The 22104-nt window shown below is 42.3% G+C and overlaps 1 protein-coding gene across 2 annotated transcripts in view; it reads right to left on the bottom strand.

The window, feature by feature from the left end:
• Positions 1–22104, bottom strand: part of CHN2 (chimerin 2) — a 435484-nt gene that overhangs the window by 60466 nt on the left and 352914 nt on the right. For both annotated transcript variants that reach the window (XM_089669879.1, XM_089669880.1), the window contains one exon: positions 4338–4422. In XM_089669879.1, the coding sequence (XP_089526005.1) occupies positions 4338–4422 (85 nt within the window). The remainder of the gene's footprint in view (positions 1–4337; positions 4423–22104) is intronic.

Here is a 22104-nt window from a genome sequence, read left to right on the forward strand (position 1 = left end):
CCCATCAACACAAGCCTTTATACAGTTTGCACACAATAGAACAAATAAGAACCAATGCTCACCCCCTCCCCCTGCCTGCTCAGAGGATGCCATAGGTTTATCCAGTCAGAGAGAGAGAGAATGAAAGAAAGCAGCTTCCGCTGTGCTCTTGCTTTAGAAAACCTATAGTACTATTTTAATTCTGTGTCATAGGCTGACCCTGTGTAAAAAAAAATTATATTAACCCCCCTGGTGGTATTCCCAAGTGTATAGCTCGGGGTTAACATTCAATACCACAAGCGGTAACCCTGAGCTACACTCAGGATTACACTGCAGCGTTGCTCTGGGATCCCTGGATCACTTACCTTGTCCTGCGGTCCCACGATGTCCCCCCCTGCAGCGTCCCCGGCCATGTCCTCCGGCCGATGCCGGCATCCGTCTTCCGGGTTCCGTTCCCTGCGAGCATAGGGATGTACAGGGGACAGAACCGGCGGGAATTTAAAAAATTCAAAAATTTGACATTCACTCAATACACAAAAATCTGATAGTATTACATTACTGTATCAAACCATTTCACATACATTTTGTCCCGAGTGCTTTGTCCTGTGCCCTGCCTGCATTTTTACCGTCCTTTCGGCCTGGAAACTGAGAAACGTCCATGGAATCCAAAAAGCGTCCCTTTAGGTCAAAATCGGTTTTAGACCAGCTAGAGAACAGCGATAGTAAATTAGAACCACTTGCAGAATTGAGTGATAATGATTCGTGGAGAAATTCGTCATCAGACACTGAAACCGTTTTTGCGACTAAGCTCAGTGATGTGCTAATTTGGGGCTCTATTTCAAATTTTAGTGTTTTTGGTTTTATTACATTATTTAATTAAATGTATTATTATTCTTTTTTATGATTATTTATTATATTATAATTTATGATTTCATGTTTAAAATTTTATCATACCCGGGATGTTTACTAGAATCTTGTTCAGACATATTTCAGTGAGTTATTCCTAAGAATTACAGGCCTACAATAAAAAAACAACATATTTCCATTGAAAACAGTGTACCGCTTTGAGCACAGAAATACTGACATAATCAGAACACCAAGGAGGTTAATAGTACAAAATGTATCTGTTTAAAATGTATACAAATTAGATACAATGGACAAAACTCTTATAGTTTCCATTTAGATTAGCTGAAATTCACTTTATGAAGTATCTATCCTTCAAATCCTTCTAATAAATAATCTCTCTCTATGCTTTTTGCACATGTGCTTATTACTTCAGAATTCGGTCCATACATGATGTGTTCACATGTACTGACACGTTGTATGTAGTACAAAGCAACTGAGCACACAGTAGCCTCTATTCACAACAGTGGAAAGCACACTGTATTTTTATTACCATGCCTTATTTGCCTTTTTTCAGTCCACTAAAGGCATAATTGCATGGATCAAGTGAAGTTTCCACATGAATAGTTTTTTTTTTTTTACTGTAAAAGTCTAATTCATCTACAACATAATCGCATGAGTTATCATTCCTTAAAGCTGAACTCCTCTTCAACGCTCAAGGTTGTTGGCAGACCGTGGCATTATGACAAAGCAGGACTACTGGTCCTGCATTGCACTTAATGATGTCCAGTCTGTGACCACCACCAAACTAAATACATGTTCAGAAATGATAAAAACCATTTATATAATTTGCTGCTCCTTAAATGGTACATACCAATATGCAAAAGGTGCAGTGTTGTCAACCTTCTGTATTTTTACTGGCAGCCAGTAAAAAATTGGCACTTTTCTCCTGCCAGTATATTCCAGTGACAGGAAAAGGTTGCCAGTTAAAAATATGGCTATGACACTTGGCTCAAAAGTGTGCATGCACAGTTCCAGTCCAGAGCTTAAACCATCCCAGTGTTCAGGTGCCACTGGTGGGGGGGCAGGTCTGGCGGAGGCGGTGCCTAAGCATATCGAGTGACGTCATGGTGCAAGGGAGCTGAGTGGAGAGGTCAGAGCCGGGTGTGCGGGTCTGCGGGATGGGAGCAAGGCAAGCCAGCAGCAGGACTGTTAGTGCTGTTTGGATTGCAGATGACTGAAGGGACCACCTGGCATGGAGAGAGACTGGCACTGTGACTTAGAAGAGGAGGTGTCATGTTGGTGAGGTGTCATTATCATCATCTGGGCTGCTGCACACTACTGTCAGTGTCACAGTGATATTCAATTTATGTGTGTGTGTGTGCCTGCCCATTCTAATTTCTTGCCCTCCTGAGTCCTGTCCCTGAGCTACTCACTTACTGTATTGAAAAATAAAATAATAAATATGTTTGTTTGCCTTATATCTACCTTAAATCATATTGCTAACTGCATGTTGTACTTGTTTGTAGACTAAATACTGAAATTTGCACTTAAAACTGTATTTTTCTAACTTTTAGAAATGACAGTAAAAAACTTGGCTGCCAGTAAAATGTGGGTGTCCTGTCAGTGAATTTCAATGTGGTAGGCTGGCAACACTGAAAAGGGGCTCCATCCAAAACTAAAAGTCCAAATTATACATAATAAAAATGATGTAGACACACACAGTATATTGTAGAGGGAACAACCCATACCATCACTGTTACATTTCAGGCTTCAAATGATGTCTACAACCTATAGGTAAATGAAAACTCATCACCACCATTAGACCTTCAGGGAATTAAGACTAAAAGCTATAATCCATGTAGGCTTGAATCCAGACTGCTGTTTGTCCAAGAACTACCAGCTATGAGATACTCCATCCAGACTTACGCAGTCCATAGATTAGGTTTTTTTTTTTGTTCAACCCGCTGGTTGAATGAAAAAAGCTTACACCCCTATTCCTCCATCCACACAGTAAAGATGGATGGGGGAATCCTCCTCGCTGTGTCATTATATTCTGACAGTGGGGAGATGCCCACTGTCAGAATATTCTTGTCACATTGCAGGCTATAGCCTGCAGTGCTGATTGAGTGGGGAAAATCCAACAAGGTGGTTGTACAGAAGTTGATCATTAGATCGACTTCTAGACAACCACAGTGCCCCCCACACTTGGATTGAAGTTCGTCTGGTCCTTGCTGAACTGTCCGAATTTCAAACCATATACCCTGCTGAACTGGCCCAATGGTTCCCTGCTGAACATGCCAAATTATGATCCATTAAAGGCTGGCTTTAGTCCCACATTCAGTTCACTGTCTCAGCTGCAAAAATCTCCATAGGATCCCTGGCCTCATGTGCAGCCATTAGTCTTTGAAAGACAGATGTAGAAAAAACGGAACTTGTGTAGAGACGAGAATAACCAGCAAAATTAAATGTATAGGTAGCTTGTTTTTGATCCATAAACAACAAACAATGACTGTACGTGTGACCAGGAATCCTTTGGAGATACCTAGAACTAAGAAGTGAGCTGACATCATCTCACAGAGTTTGTGGTTCTTGTACATACAGGTTCTTGTCTGATATGAAGAGTGATGTTGTGAATGGTTCCCTCTAAACATTTCACAATCATCATCATATCATCAAAAACTTTTTATATATTAATTTTGGCATTTTAGTCTTGGGTGGAGCACCTTTTTTATATTGGTCTCTTTCCAACTCTCATTTGCCTTATAGCTTTTGTTGTACATACGCACATTTTTTGTGTTGTATGATACACTTGGCGCTGGAGTTTTGAGTTATTGAAGTACATTTTACCAGTGTACTGTACAACCGCTTGTGATATTTAGGATTTGTTAGTGTTTATTTATTTGTAAATGTTCTATTACTAGCGCAAGGACTGGTACATGTATTTTATACCATACGAGCCATGTTTTGCAGAACAACCTGTGTGGCCCATACATGCTGCTGGCTGATGTGGGATGGTCATCTTTCCACATAAGAACAACATACCAGCCTGAATCCTGTCTGAAAATCCATGCTTTATCTATTACTTGTGCTTTATTTCTCTGAAGAATATATCATTAGCAGTGTGCAATGCTCCTCTGAAGCTGTAATTCTCCAGAATCTTCTCTCATCACTATCTCAGATCACTCTCCTCCTATCATTGCCAGTCTGCCCACCAGTGAATGCTGGTTGCTTCTCTCTTTCCATAAACAGAAAACACAAGCAAACTGTGGGATATTATGAAAAGGTCTACATAAGGTCAGCCTGATCTCTGTTTCTCACCAGAATCTCTAGGATTAACCTCACCGCCTGTTTATTATAGAGCAATGTATGAATATATCTTAATTTACCCAAATGGACTCCGCTGTATTTTGACCTTTAGAGACTGCCAAGAAACTGTACAATTTATTGCGTACAATAAACATGGTGACATTCAGGAGATTGCTGATATAAAGAATCGGATGAGGTTACCATACCTGAGCACCTGACTCCCTGAGCAATAAGGCCCCACATGAAGTTAGCACAATATTCACACCAGTGTGGCCCCCGAAATGTGTGTACCTGGAAGAGAGACAAGACATGGTCAGGAGATAGATGGCCAAGACACAAAATGCTGCATTATAATACATGCCATTGAAAGATCCTAAATTTGACATTTCAAACTCGTAAAATAACAGTCTGTATTCCTAGCTTTTTCTTTACCATCAAGGTTAACTCTAGGAGCAATATCTAAATATCAAATCACTCCAGATTCAATAAAAAATATCATATAATAGCTGATGGTTTTTGAGGGGAAGCAATTCAGCACAAGATGTGTTTTGCAAACTGCAAAGAGACTTTCTGAAAACTTTGTGCCCAGCCAATGGTATTTTTTACTACGTTTGCAAAAAGGGAGTATTCCTGTTTAGATCTGAAATATTAACTAGTAATTACAGTGAACCTTTTCTGAATGAAAAACAATTTCATAATTCCCCCCATCCTTTCTCCAAGCAACCCCCCCCCCCAATCCCCTCTCCTAGCCCAAATTCACCCCCAATCCCCCTACCTAGTAATAATTGCCACCCAATCCCCCCTCCTCACACAAATCCCCCCCCAATCCCCTCTTTCAGCACCAATCCTCTTCCTTCCATCCCCCCACCTAGGACAAATTCCCCCAAATCCCTCCTCTAGCTAAAACCCCTTCAAAATGACCCTTCCCAGCATAAAATCCTCCCACCTTACCCTAAACCTCCCCTTTTAGTACAAGTCCCCCCCCTCCTCCCAAGCCTTCCTGCTTGCACAAATGTGCTGCTCCTAGCACATATTTCCCATTCCTTCTCCTAGCACAAATCACCCCCGCCATTACCCTTTCCAGCACAATTACCTCCCATCCCCCCTTCTGCACAAACCTCCCATCACAGCACATATGATTGTTACTCCTCCCTCTACTTTTTATTGTGTACAGTTCCCCCGGCCTGTAAGCACCCCCCCCCCCCCCAAGCTTACAGGCGGGAAACCAGGTGGGGGTTGTTCTATGCTCTCACTCATCAGTGGAGTGATCCTCCATGCAGCAGATGACACAGGATTGCTCTTTGATTGGCTGCATACAGTTACATTACCCTGTCCTCCAATGACCGCTCATCTCACGGTAGCAAGGAGCCAGGGAACAAATCAAATACTGAACATGCCTGTGTCATCTGCTTTATGGAGAATAGCTCCACTAACATGAAAGGAGAGCACAGTCTGCACCTCCCAGCTCTCTCCTGTCATTTCTCCTTTGCGGGCATCACTACTCTAGGCTGCTCTCCCCTTGTCCCAACCGTGAGTGTGGGGACGAGGGAAGACACTCAGCGGCCAGGCACAGTGTCCATGGAAAGACCCGCCAAAAATCTGGGGGAGGTGGGTGCATTTATTATTTTTGTCCAAAGGAGCCTGGAAAGCATTGCACCAGTGATCAGTAGATCGCTGATGCAATGCAGGTCTCCTGCAGACCTGTTAGAATATCTGCTGTACGGGATGTATGAGCAAGCAGATATCTGACAGGAAGCTCAAATGAACTACCACGGCGCTCCACAGACTGTGGTAGCTCATTGAAAACTACAAGCTCACAGCTGCTAAGGCTGTCGGGACGTGCAGTTCATTCATTCACGGAAGTACGTACATGAATGATGCAGCTGTGTGGGCGGATCCCCATACGGCCATACTGTTTTCAAATCTGACAGATAGTACAATGAAACTTCTCCCCATATTATCTGTCACAGGGAGGGGGGGTGGCTTGTGTGGCTGCAGCTATGGGAACATGTTACATGTTTCACACTAAAAACGGGTGGAAGTGGAACATGTAACATGTTCCCAAAGGCGAACTTATCCTTCAAATTAGAAGTATGGGTTTGTAACAAATAAACATCCATACTCACCTCTATACTGCAACATCAGTGAGATGCTACAGCTGTCCCATGTCGGCTCTAACACCAAGAACTGCGTGATCACATGACTACAGTTCCCAGTCTGCTTGGAGCAGGGATCCATGACAGTCAGTCACTTCTCTCCACTCTGCCCCTCCAGTGCTTACTGGAGAACCAGGCTGGAGGGGGGTTAGCGCAGCTAAGCACTGGGTCTCAGCCACAAGCGGAGAGGAGAAACCAGCTGTCAATCAGGCAGCCTGGGGGATACCAGCAATATTGTAAGAATCCTTTCAAAGCCTGGATTGGCACTGACAAAAAGGATATGTCAAAAGAGAAGAAAGCTATCACTGATATGTTGATAAGATGCATGAAAGGTCTAGTAAATGCACCTTTAAAGTTAAGTCAGCTATGGTAGCTCATATAGGTCGTCCTGACAGGTCCTGACCTTCTAAAAATCACAAACTATTGATCATTAATCTGATATTAAGTTCCAAGGAGCAGGGCCCTCCTATCCCTCTTGTATTGAACTGTAGTGTTGCTGTATTGTTTCCTGTTCTATTGTAAAGCACTGAGCAAACTGTTGGTGCTATATAAATCCTGTATAATAATAATAATAATAATATTAACTGCGGTTTAAAGGTAAAGTCTGATATATTATTATTTCTATCACAGTTTTGTCCTTTATGTAGTGGTATGAAATAATAAAGTAAGTTAGATCTGAAGCCGTACATATAGAATATACTATACCACAGCACAACAAAAATGAAGGATTGTGGGAACATAAAAGGAAGATTTCTGTCAATCAACATACGATGCCTCAACATACGTAAGGGATGAAAACTGCTTTAGAAACAAGTAATTTTCAATGTGTGTATTTTAAGCAACCTGTGCGTCAGATGTAGAACAAGGCCCAGATAATCATGACTTTTAAAAACCAGACCTAGGGATAAAGACCAATAAAATCAAATGACTATATCACTGCAAGCATTTGTGTAGCTTCAGCATTTCAGCGGCCCAGTTTGAAAATACTAAACATACACTTATGTGGCCAGCATCAAAGATAATTGCTCCTCTACAGCTAAAACATTTCAGAAAATGATGATTATGGGGTTTATTCCTGTGGCATAAAAATATGGTTTTATATAACGGTTTAGTATAAATGGATTAGAGTTTATACCAGGGAATGACAGGAGGAATATACGTTCTGGAGATGAAGAAAGTTTTAGAACTTGTGGCAGTGCGGTATCCTGCCATGGTGGAAATCATGATGGAGACACAGGATTCTCAACTAAACAGGTTGAGGGGCTCCAGGCAGTTCTCACAATGCAGAGGAAACTGATTTATAAGTTTCCTCTTTGGTTTGTAAAGCCTGTTTTGGGACCTGTAGCCTGGAGATTTCTTAGAGATTTGGGAGGGATGAAATCTCCAATCCTGGGCCCATATTTTGGGAGCAGCCAGCGTGCTGATTGCACAGGTGTGTGCAGGCCTTTTAGTGGAGGCCAGGCCATGATTCTGGGCTCCACCCCGGCAGTTAGGAGGACTCCACCCAGGCAGACGGGAGGTCTCTGCCGTGGAGTCAGGTGGGCTACACCTAGGAGAGGTGGAAGCCGGACTAGCTGTGTGCTAGTGCCATACTTTGGGAAGAGTCTGCAGGAGGCAGACTTAAAACTGCGTACAAGCCAGGAGGCTGAATACTGTTCATTTGAATTCGTGTGATGGTGGATACCCCTGCGTGGGAAGCATTTGTGTTTTCTTGAACTTTCTTAAATAAAAGTGGGTAAAAAAGCCCTGAAAAATAAGCGAGTTGCCGTGTGCTTTGAAGAAGCTCTACCACTTGAAGCGAGGTCCCACAAACTGTATATAAATCTCATGAGATGGAGTGGCTTCAAGAGGGAACTTCAACAGCCAGGTGCAATGTAGTTCTAAGGTTGCAAAAATGCATTTTGTACATGAAAAAAATAGAGTGGAATTACACGTACATGTAGAACTAAAAGCTTATACTATGCTGTTTTTAAAGGGACATTTAATTAAAAATATGCTCCCATGTCTTTCCTTTCCTTTAATGACACTGACAATTTTTATATTTTATAAATTACAAATACTTTAAATATTTTCCTACAGCTGCTGGCCTCTCACTTCTGCTTTCCTTGCATACATGAGAGTGACAAGCGAATTTCCTGCCCGCAGCCTCTTATGATTTTTGACACGGATAACACAGGAGGTTGAAGGTGGAAGATAAGCATGTCACTCTCACCTAGTATTGCCACTATAGAGAATAACACGGTTCCAAAACTCCTTCTGCACAAGATCTGTTTTTACATTATCAGGCAGTTGACTGCAAGAACCAGGAAGAGACATCCAACAAAAGAACAAAACGGTAGCATGGAAAGAGACATGCACCACTGCAACTGTGAAGGGGACATCACTGGGCTCTTGGGACTTCTAAGCATGTTTATTCTTCATAGTATAGGGGAACATATATCATAGCAGAACCACTAACCCTGAACAAGTCAGTGATGGAAAGTCATAACTCTGCATACACTATATTTGCAAAAGTATTGGGACGCCTGCCTTTACACGCATATGAACATTAATGGCATCCCAGTCTTAGTCCGTAGGGTTCAATCTTGAGTTGGCCCACTCTTTGCAGCTACATCAGCGCAGCTCTTCTGGGAAGTCTGTCCACAAGGTTTAGGAGTGTGTCTATGAGAATGTTTGACCATTCTCCCAGAAGCGAGGTGTGAGGTCAGGCACTGATGTCATATGAGAAGGCCTGGCTCGCAGTCTCCACTGCAATCCATCCCAAAGGTGTTCTATCAGGTTGAGGTCAGGACTCTGTTCAGGCCAGTCAAGTTCCTCTACCCCAAATTTGTTCATCCATGTCCTTATGGACCTTGCTTTGTTCACTGGTGTGCAGTCATGTTGGAAAGGAAGGGGCCATCCCCAAACTGTTCCCACAAAGTTGGGAGCATGAAATTGTCCAAAATGTCTTGGTATGCTGACGCCTTAAGAGTTCCCTTCACTGGAACTAAGGGGTCATGCCTGAAAAACAACTCCACACCATAATCCCCCTCTACCAAACTTTACATTTGGCACAATGCAGTCAGGCAAGCACCGAACTGCCAAACCCAGACACGCCCAGACTGCCAAGCAGAGAAGCATGATTTGTCACTCCAAAGAACACATCTCCACTGCTCTAGAGTCCAGTAGTGGCGTGCTTTACACCACTGCATATGATGCTTTGCATTGCACTTGGCGATGTAAGGCTTGGATGCACCTGCTCGGCCATGGAAACCCATTCCATGAAGCTCTCTATGCACTGTTGTTGTGCTAATCTGAAGGCCATAAGAAGTTTGGAGGTCTTTAGCTATTGACTTTGCAGATACAGTGGGGCAAAAACGTATTTAGTCAGCCACCAATTGTGCAAGTTCTCCCACTTAAAAAGATGAGAGAGGCCTGTAATTGGCATCAGAGGTAGACCTCAACTATGAGACACAAAATGAGAAACAAAATCCAGACAATCACATTGGCTGATTTGGAAAGAATTTATTTGCAAATTATGGTGGAAAATAAGTATTTGGTCACCTACAAACAAGCAAGATTTCTGGCTCTCACAGACCTGTACCTTCTTCTTTAAGAGGCTCTGTCCTGCACTCATTACCTGTATCAATGGCACCTGTTTGAAATTGTTATCAGTATAAAAGACACCTGTCCACAACCTCAAACAGTCACACTCCAAACTCCACTATGGTGAAGACCAAAGAGCTGTCGAAGGACACCAGAAACAAAATTGTAGACCTGCACCAGGCTGGGAAGACTGAATCTGCAATAGGGAAGCAGCTTGGTGTGAACAAATCAACTGTGGGAGCAATAATTAGAAAATGGAAGACATACAAGACCACTGATAATCTCCCTCGATCTGGGGCTACACGCAAGATCTCACCCCGTGGGGTCAAAATGATCACAAAACGGTGAGCAAAAATCTCGGGACCACACGGGGGGACCTAGTGAATGACCTGCAGAGAGCTGGGACCAACGTAACAAAGGCTACCATCAGTAACACACTACGCCGCCAGGGACTCAGATCCTGCAGTGCCAGACGGGTCCCCCTGCTTAAGCCAGTAAATGTCCGGGCCCGTGTGAAGTTTGCTAGAGAGCATTTGGATGATCCAGAAGAGGATTGGGAGAATGTCATATGGTCAGATGAAACCAAAATAGAACTGTTTGGTAGAAACACAACTCATCGTGTTTGGAGGAGAGAGAATACTGAGTTGCATCCAAAGAACACCATACCTGCTGTGAAGCATGGGGGTGGCAACATCATGCTTTGGGGCTGTTTCTCCGCAAAGGGACCCGGACGACTGATCCATGTACAGGACAGAATGAATGGGGCCATGTATCGTGAGATTTTGAGTGCAAACCTCCTTCCATCAGCAAGGGCATTGAAGATGAAACGTGGCTGGGTCTTCCAACATGACAATGATCCCAAACATACCGCCCAAACAACAAAGGAGTGGCTTCGTAAGAAGCATTTCAAGGTCCTGGAGTGGCCTAGCCAGTCTCCAGATCTCAACCCCATAGAAAACCTTTGGAGGGAGGTGAAAGTCCGTGTTGCCCAGCGACAGCCCCAAAACATCACTGCTCTAGAGGAGATCTGCATGGAGGAATGGGCCAACATACCAGCAACAGTGTGTGCCAACCTTGTGAAGAAATACAGGAAACGTTTGACCTCTGTCATTGCCAGCAAAGGATATATAACAAAGTACTGAGATGAACTTTTGATATCGACTAAATACTTATTTTCCACCATAATTTGCAAATAAATTCTTTCCAAATCAGCCAATGTGATTGTCTGGATTTTTTTTTCTCATTTTGTCTCTCATAGTTGAGGTCTACCTATGATGCCAATTACAGGCCACTCTCATCTTTTTAAGTGGGAGAACTTGCACAATTGGTGGCTGACTAAATACTTTTTTGCCCCACTGTAGTTGGCAACTTCTGCGCTGACCTTGCTCTGCCATTTTACGTGGCCTACCACTTCATGGCTAAGATGCTGTTGTTCCCAGTTGCTTCCACTTTGTTGTAATGCCCTTAACAGTTGACCGTGGAATAATTTGTAGCAAGGAGGTTTCACGGATGGACTTATTGCACAGATGGCAACCAATCACAGTACCATGCTTGAATTCACTGAGCTCCTGAGAGTGACCCATTCTTTCACAAATGTTTGCAAAAGCAGTATGCATGCCTAGGTGCTTGATTTTTTTTTACACCTGTGGCCATGGAGGTGACTGGACCACCTGAATCCAATGATTTGGAGGGGTGTCCCATTACTTTTGGCAATATAGTGTACTTGCTAACAGCTAAAAACTTGGAGTTCTTCAGATCAATAAACCAGCCAGGCAACCAGCATTTTCAAAATAACCCCCAAATCACACTACATGGCCCTTCAATTTAAAATGCTCACCAAAAAGCCAAAATTATATATTATACCTTAAAGCAGGGTTTCTCAACCAAGCTTCCATGGAACCCTAGGGTTCCTCCAGAGGTTGCTAGGGGTTCCTTGAACAATAGGAAATGTCTGCCTCCCAGATAAGTTCCCACTGACACCACTGATCTTTTTAGCTATCATTAAGGGGGTAATTCTTCCTAAGGACCACAAGTGTAAGGAGCATTTTTCATGCTGACCATTACACTAATATGCTGTATCATGAGTTGTAGATATAGTCGTTTTTAACAGGGGTTCCTCAAGACTGGAAAGGTATTTCAAGGGTTCTTTGTTGAAAAAGTTGAGAAAGGCTGCCTTAAAGGATGAGGTCACCTTCAGAACACGTTATATGTTCCACCCGTTTTTAGAGTGAAACATGTAATGTATCTCAGCATCTGCAGTCTGCACCCAGCACATGACAGCTGTCACAATTTGAAAATAATGTGGCCATGTAAGGCTCCACCTACACAGCCACGTCATTTACAGTTTCCTGTGAATTAATAGCCTAAAAGTATCATCAGCAAATGTGGCTGATGGCATGTAGTTCTCAATGAACTGCGAGTGTGCTGGTGAAGACTCTCATAGTCCAATGAACTTTTTGCTCCTAGGTAACTGCCTGCCCGTATGAGGTATGGGCAGAAAGCTATCCTGAGAATATGTTACCTGCAAAAAAATGTGCATTTATTTTTTTTTTTAATAGGTGACCTTATCCTTTAAAATGTAATTTTGGTGAGGCTATTCAAATATTTTCATATTCCAGTAAATGAGCTTTAGAATAAACTCTCCCTGACCTCTGTAGCTGCAGCCACTGTGGAACAATTTATCCTCAAAGACCACGTGAAAAGCACTGATGTCCTACTCTCAGAAACTTAACTCACCCTGCTACCTCCCTTCCAGCAGTGACTCAACAACATTACAACTCTAATCTCTAATGAAAAACACAAGGCAGGTGCTGTAGGGGAGAGGGGCATAGTGAGGTGAGCTGCTGAAAGAGCCAAACTGAATGATTTCAATGATTTTTCAGTGTTTCTGCTGTGAACCAACTTTGTTGGGAAGTTGGAGCCATCTTTTTTCAGGTATTATCCAAGATCAGCATGGACTTGCTGTATTAGCCATGGTTCACACTATGAACCGTATGTGAATCCTATAGGAATTGCATTGCATTGCTGTGCAATTCACGTGTGATTTGAGCCCAATCATTTTTCATCAGAAGGCACCTTTTTTGGAGCAGCACTGCAACCGGATCACATGTTCGTTTTGTACCATGCGATCCGGTGAAAGAGAACTGCACTGTGATTGGGATGTGTTTGGGTTGTCATTAATGTATTGAAACCCGCGGCAGATTGCAAACACAGTGCTATTGCAATGTGGTGCAAGAAATGTGCAAGGATCGCTGCGCTTCCCACATTGCATATGTAAGAATAAATCAATCAATCCAAGAGTACAATATATATCTAATAACTTATAAAAATATACAGTGAAAAAACAATATGGATAATAATAAGCGGGTAGCCCAGATTAAAAAAATGCTGCTATAACTTTTGTAAGAGGGTTCTGCTGCTGAGCTGCATGGTGTGACACTGCAAACCTGTGTAAAGCAAGAAAGGAGAGAGAGGAGCGCACACCCCATAGTCTAGCATGCATAAGGAAGTTTCATGGACAAAATAAAATCAATTGTTGCACTCACAAACAACAGAGGGGTATAGAGGCCTGTCATGTGGCTTGGAGGATAATCCCAGAGTCAGTGTATGAGTTATCCCAGATCCCAGCCTTGGCCACTGGCTGGGGAAAGTACAGGCTGAAGTGGAAATGACATTGTTGGCAGAGATGGATGGAGCTGGTACAAGGTCTGGAGTCCAAAAGCATCCTGTTGTCACTGCTGTGTACCCCAAAATACAGATGAGTTTCGAAGCAATCCTTCTTGATAAAGCAGTGATGACAAGAGTGCAACTATTGATTTTATTTTGTCCATTAAACTTCCTTATGCATGCTACACTATGGGGTGTGTGCGCCTCTCTCTCCTTTCTTCTTTTCCAGTTATTGTCTGTTAAAGTGTAGTCTCCTGTGAATAAAATAAAAGTCAGCAGTTACAAAAACTGTAGCTGCTGTCTTTTAAAAAAACAACCACTCACCTGTCCTATGATCCAGCGGTGTGCTCACAACAGCCGGGTTACCGACAGTCCTCTGTCCCCAGCATCGGCATCTTAACTGTTGGCACCCGGCTGTGACAGCTTTCGGCTCCAGCAGTGTACCTGACCCGTGTCCCAGAAGACTGCGGGGGGGGGGGTACTTCTGTTTCCTATTGCCTAGGCCACAGGTACCAAACTACAAGTCCCATGAGGCATTGCAAGGTTGACAGTTACAAGCATGACTTCCAAAGGCAGAGGCATGATGGGACTTGTAGTTTTGCAACAGCTGGAGGGCCGCCAGTTTGACACCCCTGTTCTAGGCAGTCAGAGCAGAAGTGAGAGCGGGTACCTGTCAAAACTAGGCACCCGCTCCCCAAAAGGTGCCAATTCTTCACAATAGAGACCCTATCCCAACAGACTAAAGGCTGTAATTAAAGCAGAAGGTGGTTCAACAAAATACTGACAAGGGAGTAATCCTTTTTCCAACTCAGTGATTCAGGGTTTGTTTTCTGACATGTTGGTATTATCTTTCACTTGGATGTTATAAGTTGCACTGAGTAAAAACAGCTGGATAAAACAAAAATGGTGTCTGTCTTCATTTCAGGCTTCAAAGCAACAAAATGTGATTATTTTAAAGGGGGTGATCTTTTTCTATACCCGCTGTATGTATGAATTTTAGTAGAATATCGGGAGTTTTATGTTTTTTGCAGAGAACAGGTCTAGTAGGTATAGCACTATCTGATGCCGGTTTGACAGTTAGGACAATGGATGATCCATCCTTTAAAGAGACAGAAACCTGCTGACCTTTGTGACCGGTGTAATAAAGCTTTACCTTTATTGGCAGAAGCTATGATCAAGATAAAGAAAAAAACCTGCATAATGACTCTCATTTCCATCTAGAATGACGAGCAATGCATTAACTGTGACAGGCAAACCTTTACTCTGGCGTCACTGGGAACATATTGCCCCCTTAAGCAATTAAGAAGTTCAGATGAAGGCAGAATTAGTGATCTATGAGACTGAGCATAGTGATGTTGTACACTGGTTTCAAAGAAGAGGAATACTCACAGACGACAGTACTGGAGTCATAAGATACAGCACGAGAAAATCGACATGCTGAACAGAACTAGGTCTCCTTCATTCACTTATAAACCACTTAGCCCTTTCAACAAGTTACACTTTGTTCACTTCCTGTGGGGTTATATAACCAAAGATCTATCCATATACAGCATTGAGAAATGTTTGGGAACCTTTGGATGTTCTGTGGTTGAATGACTCCTATATCCTGTTTGGCACGTCATCTGAAAGCGTCAGTGTTATTTATCATGGAACATTTAGAACTTTTTCCATTCATGCAAAATGTATATGGAAGTCCAGAAAAATAATATTTTGAAAAGATCTTAAATACAAACTTATCAGATGTTACAGTGAATTGTGTGTGCTTCTCACCTACCCTGACATATATAGGGGAAAACACATAATTTTGGATTATCTGCACTTTACAATATAATTCTGCTTATGTGCAATATGGCCTGTACAATAGATATTTAGGAGGATCTAAGCACAAGAACTACTAAAGAACACAAGACTGGAAAGTGTTACCTAAATGTTTCTAAAGACTTGGGTTTCCATTAGTCTACAGTCAGCAAGATCATTCAGTAATGAAAGGAATTCAGTACCATTGCTACTCCACAGAAGTGCGTATCCTACAAAAATCAGTGCAAAGACTGACTGAAGATAATTGATAACACCTATGTTCAAACACTGAGCAAGAAACGTGTTCAAAAGAGGTCAGAACAGAGTAAAGCAGTGCACTTCACAGAAGGGTCTGTTCTCAATCTCAGGAGTGTTTAAGGCAAGGCATAGATGAATTGATTTTCTTTCCTGCAACCACAGGAGTGAGTGCTGATGGGGGAATTCCTTCCACAGCACTATTGTATCCTGTCAGAGGGCAGCCTTACCTGCTGATAGAACACAATGATTACTGCTAGTGGTTATAGCTGTGAGCAGTAATCGCATGTAAAAAATCTGACAGGCTGGTTTTACCCAAGTTAACTGATAAATCGACTTGGGTACAACCAGCCTTCCAATAGATGGATTGAATCTTGGCTGATCCCTGCCGAACTGACCAAGATTTGATCGATCTATGGCTGGTTTATGGCTATCTAGATGTTGCACATTATGTATTGAAAATAGAAAAGGTAACACACGAAAGCCAAATCTCATCCCAACTCTGAAACATGGAGGAGGGTATATTTTGAGGTCGCCTTGATACATAAGAGCCCATGACATTTGTAATCATAGAGGAATAAGTGAACTTTAAATGGTTGATTTACTAAAACTGGAGAGTGCAAAATCTGGTGCAGCTCTGCATAGGAACCAATCAGCTTCCAGGTTTTATTGTCAAAGCTTAAATTGAACAAACTGTAGTTAGAAGCTGATTGGCTGCCATACACAGCTGCACCAGATTTTGCACTCTCCAGTTTTTGTAAATCAACACCTAATTTACAGTACCTTGAAAAAGTATTTTTACCTCTTGAAATTTTTCACATTTTATCAGGTTACAACAAAAAATGTAAATGTATTTTATTGGGATTTTATGTGATAGACCAACACTAAGTGGCACATAATTGTGAAGTGGAGGAAAAATGATAAATGGTTCTCAAAAGGTTTTACAAATAAATATTTGAAAAGTGTGGCGTGCATTTGTATTCAGCCCTCCTGTCAATACTTTGTAGAACCACCTTTCGCTGCAATTACAGCTGCAAGTCTTTTTGGGGACGTCTCAACCAGCTTTGCACATAGGGAATTAAATTTTTGCCCATTCTTCTTTGCAAAATAGCTCAAGCTCTAACAGATTGGATGGAAAGCGTCTGTGAACAGCAATTTTCAAGTCTTGACACATATTTTCAATTGGATTTAGGTCTGGACTTTGACTGGCTATTCTAACAAATGAATATGCTTTGATCTAAACCTTTCCAATGTAGCTCTGGCTGTATGTTTAGGGTCGTTGTCCTCCTGGAAGGTGAACCTCTGCACTAGTCTCAAGTCTTTTGTAGACTCTAACAGGTTTTCATCTAAGATTGCCCTGTATTTGGCATCCATTTTCCCATCAACTCTGACCGGTTTCCCTGTCCCTGTTAAAGAAAAGAATTCCCACAACAGGATGCTGCCACCACCATGTTTCACGGTAGGGATGGTGTGTTCAGGGTGATGTGCAGTGCTAGTTTTCCGCCACACATAGCGTTTTGCTTTTAGGCCAGAAAGTTCAATTTTAGTCTCATATGATGAGAGCACCTTCTTCCACATGTTTGCTGTGCCCCCCACATGGCTTCTTGCAAGCTGCAAACGGGACGTCTTATGGCTTTCTTTCAACAATGGCTTTCTTTTTGCCACTCTTCCATAAAGGCCAGATTTGTGGAGTGCACGACTAATAGTTGTCCTGTGGACAGATTCTCCTACCTGAGCTGTGGATCTCTACAGCTGCTCCAGAGTTACCATGGGCCTCTTTGCTGCTTCTTTCAGTTTAGGTGGACGGTCATGTCTTGGTAGGTTTGCAGTTGTGCCATATTCTTTGCAGTTTTGAATGATGGATTGAACAGTGCTCCGTGAGATGTTCAAAGCTTGGGATTTTTTTATAGCCTAACCCTACTTTAAATATCTCCATAACCTTAACCCTGACCTGTCTGGTGTGTTTCCTGGCCTTCATGATGCTGTTTGTTCACTAACGTTCTCTATCAAATCTCTGAGGGCTTCTCAGAACAGCTGTAATTATACTGAGATTAAATTACACACAGGTGGATGCCATTTACTAATTAGGTGACTTCTGAAGGCAATTGGTTCCACTAGATTTTAGTTAGGGGAATCAGAGTAAAAAGGGGCTGAATACAAATGCATGCCACACTTTTCAGATATTTATTTGTAAAAAGTTTTTAAAACCATTTATCATTTTCCTTCCACTTCACAATTATGTGCCACTTTGTGTTGGTCTATCACAGAAAATCCCAATAAAATACATTACGTTTTTGGTTGTAACATGACAAAATGTAAAAAAATTTAAAGGGGTATGAATGCTTTTTCAAGGCACTGTATACAGTCAGGTCCATAAATATTGGGACATGGACACAATTCTAACATTTTTGGCTCTATACACCACCACAATGGATTTGAAATGAAACAAACAAGATGTGCTTTAACTGCAGACTGTCAGCTTTAATTTGAGGGTGTTTACATCCAAATCAGGTGAACGGTGTAGGAATTACAACAGTTTGCATATGTGCATATGTGCCTCCCACTTATTAAGGGACCAAAAGTAATGGGACAGAATAATAATCATAAATCAAACTTTCACTTTTTAATACTTGGTTGCAAATCCTTTGTAGTCAATTACAGCCTGAAGTCTGGAACGCATAGACATCACCAGACGCTGGGTTTCATCCCTGGTGATGCTCTGCCAGGCCTCTACTGCAACTGTCTTCAGTTCCTGCTTGTTCTTGGGGCATTTTCCCTTCAGTTTTGTCTTCAGCAAGTGAAATGCATGCTCAAATCGGATTCAGGTCAGGTGATTGACTTGGCCATTGTATAACATTCCACTTCTTTCCCTTAAAAAACTCTTTGGTTGCTTTTGCAGTCTGCTTTGGGTCATTGTCCATCTGCACTGTGAAGCAGCGTCCAATGAGTTGTGAAGCATTTGGCTGAATATGAGCAGATAATATTGCCCGAAACACTTCAGAATTCATCCTGCTGCTTTTGTCAGCAGTCACATCATCAATAAATACAAGAGAACCAGTTCCGTTGGCAGCCATACATGCCCACGCCATGACACTACCACCACCATGCTTCACTGATGAGGTGGTATGCTTAGGATCATGAGCAGTTCCTTTCCTTCTCCATACTCTTCTCTTCCCATCACTCTGGTACAAGTTGATCTTGGTCTCATCTGTCCATAGAATGTTGTTCCAGAACTGTGAAGGCTTTTTTACATGTCGTTTGGCAAACTCTAATCTGGCCTTCCTGTTTTTCAGGCTCACCAATGGTTTACATCTTGTGGTGAACCCTCTGTATTCACTCTGGTGAAGTCTTCTCTTGATTGTTGACTTTGACACACATACACCTACCTCCTGGAGAGTGTTCTTGATCTGGCCAACTGTTGTGAAGGGTGTTTTCTTCACCAGGGAAAGAATTCTTCGGTCATCCACCACAGTTGTTTTCCGTGGTCTTCCGGGTCTTTTGGTGTTGCTGAGCTCACCGGTGCGTTCCTTCTTTTTAAGAATGTTCCAAACAGTTGTTTTGGTCACGCCTAATGTTTTTGCTATCTCTCTGATGGGTTTGTTTTGTTTTTTCAGCCTAATGATGGCTTGCTTCACTAATAGTGACAGCTCTTTGGATCTCATCTTGAGAGTTGACAGCAACAGATTCCAAATGCAAATCGCACACTTGAAATGAACTCTGGACCTTTTATCCGCTCATTGTAATTGGGATAATGAGGGAATAACACACACCTGGCCATGGAACAGCTGAGAAGCCAATTGTCCCATTACTTTTGGTCCCTTAATAAGTGGGAGGCACATATGCAAACTGTTGTAATTCCTACACTGTTCACCTGATTTGGATGTAAACACCCTCAAATTAAAGCTGACAGTCTGCAGTTAAAGCACATCTTGTTCGTTTCATTTCAAATCCATTGTGGTGGTGTATAGAGGCAAAAATGTTAGAATTGTGTCCATGTCCCAATATTTATGGACCTGACTGTATATCAGTATCATTACAGAACATCAGGGTGTCTTAAAGTGCAACTAAACTCTCTTTATCAACATTAATTTTTAATCCTTATTCTACTAGCATTAGCAAAAAGATAGGATGGTAAATTATTTTTACTTTCTTTAAACTTTTTTTTTTACATTTCTTCAGTTATCTCCTGAATTCTGGCCTAGGCCAAAATGATGTCCTACATCCCAGGAGTCTTCATGGGCATTTTTGTTTCATTGGGTGGAAGGGAGGGGGGCTTTCTCAGTTAAACACACCCTCCCGCTGACATGCCTGAGCTAAGGGCAGATGGATTCCAGGAAGTAAATGCTACATGAATCATCTGACCTTACTCAAGATAGATGTGACTAGAAATGCTAGTGATTTCTCAACAAAATGAAGCATGGAAACATGGATGGATAGGTGAGTTTGCTCTGAATATTAAAAATGATGTTTGTGATGATCAGATTCAGTTAGTTCTGCTTAAACTCATATAAAAGTAGGATCATGCAACATGACAATCTCATCCATCTATGTTTCCATGCTTTATTTTGCTGAGAAATCCTTTTGAAACACACCTTCTGGCATTTCTGGCAGTGACCATCTTGAGTAAGGGCAGATGATTCATGTAGGAGTTGCTTTCTGGAATCTATCTCTCTTTAGCTCAGGCATTGGCTGAGCTGAGAACCCTCATTCCCCTCCTGAAGACTCCTGGAATGTATGACATCATGGGGTTTATTTACTAAAGCTGGAGAGTCCAAAATCAGACTCCCTTCTGCATAGAAACCAATCAGCTTCTAACCTCAGCTTGTTCAATGAAGCTTTGGCAATGAAACCTGGAAGCTGATTGGTTTCTATGCAGAAGGGAGTCTGATTTTGGACTCTCCAGCTTTAGTAAATAAACCCCCATTTGTCTAGGCGTGAAAACCAGGAAGTAAATGAAGGAATGCAAAAAAAAAGGCTATAACAAGTAAATATTATATACTTTCCTATCTATTTACTAGTACTAGCAGCGCAAGGATTAGAAATAGTCCATGATGATTGAAAGAGTGAAGTTCCACTTTAAATTCCATATTTTAGCATGGGTGGGCTACATTTCAATTCCATTGAAATACAGTAGAATGATCTGATAGGCAGATTATTCAACCAAAAATAAACATTAACCAACATCATTTTGTATAAAGGAATGAGGCAAAGTTTTTCCTTAAGGTGGAAGTCCAGGCTTAACCCTAGCTACTCCTAAAACTGTCCCCTCTCTCCTCCTAACACTTACAGTATGTTTACTAACCTGTGTAAGAACAATCTGTATTCTTAACTATTTTCAGCCCACCCCAGTCAGGTGATCTCCAGTGTGCCAGCCAGGGCACTGCAGGGTAGAGGAGAGAGCACTCCGACAATGAGTAGTAAAGCCTGAAATGGTGACGTCATCCATAGGCTTCAATGGCCCTTCAGTTGTTGTTGGTCCCTCCTCTCTCCTACAACTGTGCTGGCTAACACAGGGGAGCCGGATCACAGGAGCAGCCTGAAAATAAGTATACATACTTACACCCCCCCCCCCCCCCCCGCTCTCTCCTCATTGGCTCACTGGCTGTGACTGAGCCAATTGGCTCTCCCACTGCTGTCTCAGCCAATGACAGCACATACACTAAGCGAAAGTCAGCCGGTAGAGCAGGGATAAGCCAAATTCCCATTAGTCTGAGGCCATACCAGCTCAACAGAAGTGGGTTGTTTGATCAAATTCTGTCAAAGGGACATGCTGGAAAACGTTTCTTGATCTCAATGGATTGTTTTTCAGAGGACGGTATAGCAACAGATGACCGGCAATCATGAGGCGATCCTGCTGCCTCCTGAACATCTGCTTTTTCTTTTTTTTTTAATCAGAAGGGGATTTTGTAGTAATAAATCTGCACTGCAACTGAGTGCTTGGCTTATGGATGTGATGCGCTCCCATTGAACTCAAAAGTCAAGTGCCTGGAACCTGATAGAAAATGCATCAGAGGCAAAACAAGGCATTGTGGCCACAGCAAGTGTACAGCCTTGTCAAGCTGTATTGCTAGCAATTCGGTGGGTGGCTGTGGGGCAGTAAAACCATGGCTCAGTCGCCTGTCTTCAACCTCCCTCCCCCAGCCACCATTGTGAAAGAGCCCTTAGAGTATAAAAATGGTAGACAGTGAACTGCAGATCACTTTTCCACAAGGAGCACAGGTAAAACATTAAAAGGGTGTATACCTGGCTACTGTAACAGCTCCTTGGTTTAAATCAATATATCCCTTTTAAACCACAATTCCCTAGAAATGAATGTGTGAAGTCCCTGTTCTCATAACAGTCCCTAGTACAACCTGCCAGAGCATACACAGTACCAGAGATCTGATTAACAAACCTGAAAGAAAGTGCCATCATTATTAAACCTCCATAGAATCCAAACAAATGCGTTACTTGATGCCAATGGTCCGAAACCGAATAATGGCAAATGCACCTTTGTTCACAAAAACCGACTTTC

The sequence above is a fragment of the Staurois parvus genome, unplaced genomic scaffold (assembly GCF_062004578.1).
Source record: "Staurois parvus isolate SC_StPar_1 unplaced genomic scaffold, SC_StPar_1.0 ptg000082l, whole genome shotgun sequence".
NCBI classification, from domain to species: domain Eukaryota; kingdom Metazoa; phylum Chordata; class Amphibia; order Anura; family Ranidae; genus Staurois; species Staurois parvus.